The sequence below is a fragment of the Arachis hypogaea genome, chromosome 3 (assembly GCF_003086295.3).
Source record: "Arachis hypogaea cultivar Tifrunner chromosome 3, arahy.Tifrunner.gnm2.J5K5, whole genome shotgun sequence".
NCBI lineage: Eukaryota > Viridiplantae > Streptophyta > Magnoliopsida > Fabales > Fabaceae > Arachis > Arachis hypogaea.
Window position 1 is genome coordinate 130,806,737 of NC_092038.1, and position 4,579 is coordinate 130,811,315.

General features: G+C 41.9%; 1 protein-coding gene across 1 annotated transcript; it reads right to left on the reverse strand.

Moving 5' to 3' along the window:
- Positions 1-1,207: 1,207 nt before the first annotated feature.
- On the reverse strand, positions 1,208-2,812 carry LOC140183612 (uncharacterized). Its single transcript, XM_072232071.1, has 4 exons — positions 2,390-2,812; positions 1,707-2,141; positions 1,348-1,545; positions 1,208-1,276 (listed from the first exon to the last, which is right to left on the reverse strand). The coding sequence occupies exons 1-4, from the start codon at positions 2,810-2,812 to the stop codon at positions 1,208-1,210; spliced, it is 1,125 nt and encodes a 374-aa protein (XP_072088172.1).
- Between the last annotated feature and the right edge of the window lie 1,767 nt (positions 2,813-4,579).

The following is a 4,579-nucleotide window of genomic DNA, read 5'->3' on the forward strand; positions in this document are numbered from 1 at the left end:
TGGATTGCATTGGGGGTTGCATTTTGTTTGATAGGTGAGATGTATTTCTTTATGAAAATGTAAAATTTGTATGGAGTTGGGGTCTTTATAAATCACAAGAGAGTGAATGTATTTCCTGATTTTGACATAGACACTTTGAATCTGTTGCTACTTTGTAAGTTCTTTTTGATAAATTTTATTCCTAGACAGTTGGATATGCACATGAAGCTATGTTTTCTACTTAAAGAATCATAATTAAGCTGAATCTGTGACATAGAAACCTGATGGTTGTGGTAATGAAGTATAAAATCAGGCATAGGTGCTGTTCGAATAATGATAATATTGTTCCATAACAGAGTGGGGAACAGTCATACATAGATTTTGCAACTTAAAGCATAACTTGAAAACCAGCATAGCTAACTCAACAAGTGGACTGACTATGAAAATGCTAACCAAAAAACATAGTTGATTACAGCAAAAATAGCAAATCACAGTCAAAACAACCAAAATAACATTGTTGCTTACTCCAAAATAGTGAAATAAACTAACTAGTACCTAAATATAAGTAGTGTATCAGCAATGTTGATTACATCAAAATAGCAAAATACATTGAAAACACAGTCTATGACATTGGTGTTGAGTTACTACTCCCGCTTGAGACACCATTTTTGGCTCCGCTTGATGCACCTCTCCTGCCTTGACCTCTTCCTTCACCCTTGCTTCTAACAGCTATGCCTCGGCCACTAGAACTTGCTGCCACACCAGTTGTCGGCATGAACTGCACGAACCTTTTGGTTGTCCCTGCAGTAGCACCTTGCAGTGGATTTGGGGTTGTTTGAGAGTTGTGTGTGGAAGGGGTTGTGGATGGATTCTTGGGAGATGGTGCAGATGCTTGTGGTGTATGTGCAGACCGGGGGGTCGCTTGGCACTTCTCCTTTTAGGTTGTTTCTTCGCTGCTCCAGTGGTTGTTGTAGTCTAGGGCTGTGTGCTTGCTGGCGGTGGCATCGGGGGCAGTTGCTGGATTCCAAAGAACAACCAAAATAAATGTATGAGTGATTAAACAAGTGTAATTAAGGAAATGAATAACGCAATGAACTAACCTAAGCAGGCTGGGCTGCTGTGGAACCGTTTCCTTCTTCAGTTGCTGCTGCTTCAGCCTCTGTAGCTTTAATGTCTCCTTATAGTGCATTTCAGCCAGCATATCTTCATCCTCATCACTTGCAGGGACTTAGGGTGCAGCACTCCCTTCACCCATTGCTTCCTTTCTCATCTTACAGCTTCGCTTGTTGTGACCAGCCTACGTAAAACAGGTACTAGTTAAATTGTGGCACATGAAGTTAAACATATGTAATAATATACTGAACACACCTGGAGGTAATATTTGCATACGATGGTGCCAATCCTCCTCTTTGTTCTATGAGGATCACTCTTATCCTTAGGGGCATCATTTCTTTTGTCTCTCTTGGTTGAAGGTCTTTCGATTGGTTTTTTGTACCGGGGTGGCAGAATAGGTAGGGTGTCAAGGTGCTCCCAGAAGTCTTGGCTTGGAACTGGGCGCATTAAAGTCTGATATGTAGCATTATAAGCACCCATCTGAGCCAGTTATGTGCATACGCTTCGGGTCTTCTGTTTTGGTAAGCTAAAGCAGCACATGCATGTCTACAAGGTAGCCCAGTCAGTTGCCAGAGCCTACAACTACATGTACCTTTGCCCAAGTCCACACTAACCTTCATGGGAAGACATTGGACTTCATAAACATTTCCCGCGTCATCTCCGATAGGAAGGGGTCTCCATTTGTTGCTCTCTCTCTTCTCTCTTTCTAATCTGCTTTGTTGAGTAGGGGCTAACCTTCCACTATACCCAACCAAAGCCTTTTTATTCCTTGCCATGATCTGCATTACGTAGCACCTCACTTCTTCCAGCATGGTTATAATCGGTTTCCCCCTCATCTTCCTGACCTTGGCATTAAACACCTCGCAGTTATTATTGGTGTAGTTGTCCATCTTAAGGTATTCACTAAAATGTGCTCTGCTCCACTGTTTCGGACTAATCTTGTCCAAGTATTTCCAAGCCCCGACATTGATCTTTTTTAGCCTATCCATTGCAGCATTGAAGTCATGTGTTGTAGTGGCCTTAGCACATGACCATATACACTTCTTCAGCTGCAAGTCACTCCATTTCTTACAAAAGTTTTGCCATATATGCATGGCACAGAACCTGTGGTTGGCGTTTGGGTACATTTCTTGGACAACAGGTATTAACCCTATAGATATACATTAATATGAACAACATTCAATAATCACTCTTCAACAATTATCAACAGTTATCAATTTTCAATAATGAAGCATGAAAACCTAGTTCAGAATTACTGTAATCAACTGATCACATAACAGAATTAAAACACAAATACCTTCTGCATGTCAGACATGAAGTTAAACCCGTTCGCCTGGAAATCTTCCACATCTTCTTGAAGGATCTCTAAAAACCACTTCCAACTTTCCTTGTTTTCTGATTCAACAATTGCATATGCAATGGGGTAAATGTGGTTATTTGCATCATGCCCTATAGCTGTTAATAGCTGACCCCCATAATACCCTCTAAGAAAGGTGCCATCCAACCCTATGAATGGTCTATAACCACCTAGAAATCCCTTTTTGCATGCATCAAAACATACATAGATCCTCAGAAAAAGGGAATTTGAATCAGGCATGGGATTTGTGTGTATCCTAACTGTAGAGCCAGGATTAGTCTTCAGAATCTCATTAGCATAGTCTCTAAGAATTGCATACTGTGCAATCTCAAACCCCTCAATCCTCTCCTTTGCCTTCTTCATAGATCTATAAATCTTTCTCTCATTGATTAGTACATCATACTCAGCTCTGAAGAACTAGTCAGCCTCTCTCACAGTCAAGTTTGGTTGAACTCTTATTCTCTCTTCTAACTCATCAATCACCCATTTTTCATCTGCTGACTTGTAGTGACTGTCCCTACTACAGGTGTGTTCGTTGAAAAAAGTCTTAACCTGATAACTTGCTGGAAATGTCCTCTTGGCACAGTATATCTGCCAAGGACAATCCTCATCATAGCATATAGCCTTTGATCTTGTAGAGTCACAGCGTGCAAAGAAAATACTTCTTCCGATGTTTATATTAAACTTCCGGACTGCTTTTCTAAACTGATTTAGAGTTTCAAACTCCATGCCCACTTCCAACCGCACCTGGCTAACAGGGGCATCGACATTACTCTGAGAAAAAACTGGAGTCTCGTCAGAATCTTCATCACTAGGTATGCTATGCAAGTCTTTTGATTCATAGCAATGATACCCAGCATTATCATCAGAAAAATCCTCCTAATCAACTAAGACAAAGAAGGTTGGAGGCTTGTCCGGATCAGGATTAGGGATGAAGGATTGTCCTGTAGGGGGAGGCCTCTTTGTTGATCTTCTCTTGTTCCTTTTTGGCCGACCCTCAGCCTCATCTGAAGGATTGTTTTCATTATTCTGGGGAGTCCTGTTGGAGTCAGAAAGTGGGGCTGACTTAGGGATTGATTGTAAAAGTGAATTTCTGTAAGGATGTGGGATGTATTGGGTGAGCTGCTCAGGTGCAATAGGTTCAGAGACATTGGCCTGAAAGGGAGTTTCTTGGTTTGTCTCATCAGTGTGGGAAGGTTGCTAGTCATGCTCAATAGGCTGGGAAGCTTCAGTTACATTGGCATCAGGGGGAGGGACTGGGTCTGTCCCATGAGTTTGGGATGGTTACTGCTCTACCTCAAGAGGCGGCTGGGAAGGTTGGGACTGAGTTGATGGTGGTTCGGCTGGACAGGTGTTGGAGGAGGTTGGGAAATGTTAATTGGTTCATGTGTTGCTAAAGGTCCTGGATTCGGTATCTGGTTTGGCACTGTCAGACTGACCTTATTTTGGGCAACAACATCAGCTGGGTTGTTCTCTTGATGGGCCTCTTTCATGGGCTGGGCCTCAGCACTTGGGCCTGCTTCTCAAATTGGACATTACCAGCTATCTCAACATCGTCATCATCTTTCACTACTGCTAATCTTCTTTTTGGAGTCTTCTTCAGAGTTGGTACTCTTTTAGCACAGACCTTTCTTCTCATCTTTGATTGAGTCAATTCCTTCTCCTCAACTACCACAGGCTGATCCACGGGATGCTCTGTATACACATTAATTTTGTTTTCATTCTTCATGGCTGCCTCATACATTCTAACTACATCCATATCAACCCTTAGCAACCTCAACCCATCATCAACCTCCTTCCCAGGTTCTAGCCAATAAAACTCAGAAATTGACGTATATCCAATGTCCTTCAGCAAGTCAGACATGAAAAAACCATTGAGGGTATCAACGTTTACCCTCTCTATCTCTGTCACTTCTCCACTAATGTAGCTAACCTTACCACATGGCCCTCTCTCAAACCTTCCTCTATGATGAATGGACAGAGTTTTGTGGATGGTGGCCATCCCTGGAAGTAAAATTAAATAAAGCAATAAACACACATTCTCTGTAACTGATGCTAACACAAACCCTCAACAAACTACTCTCTATCAATTCTGAAGGAAATAAAGTTACTCATAGGGTTTGATCAGGT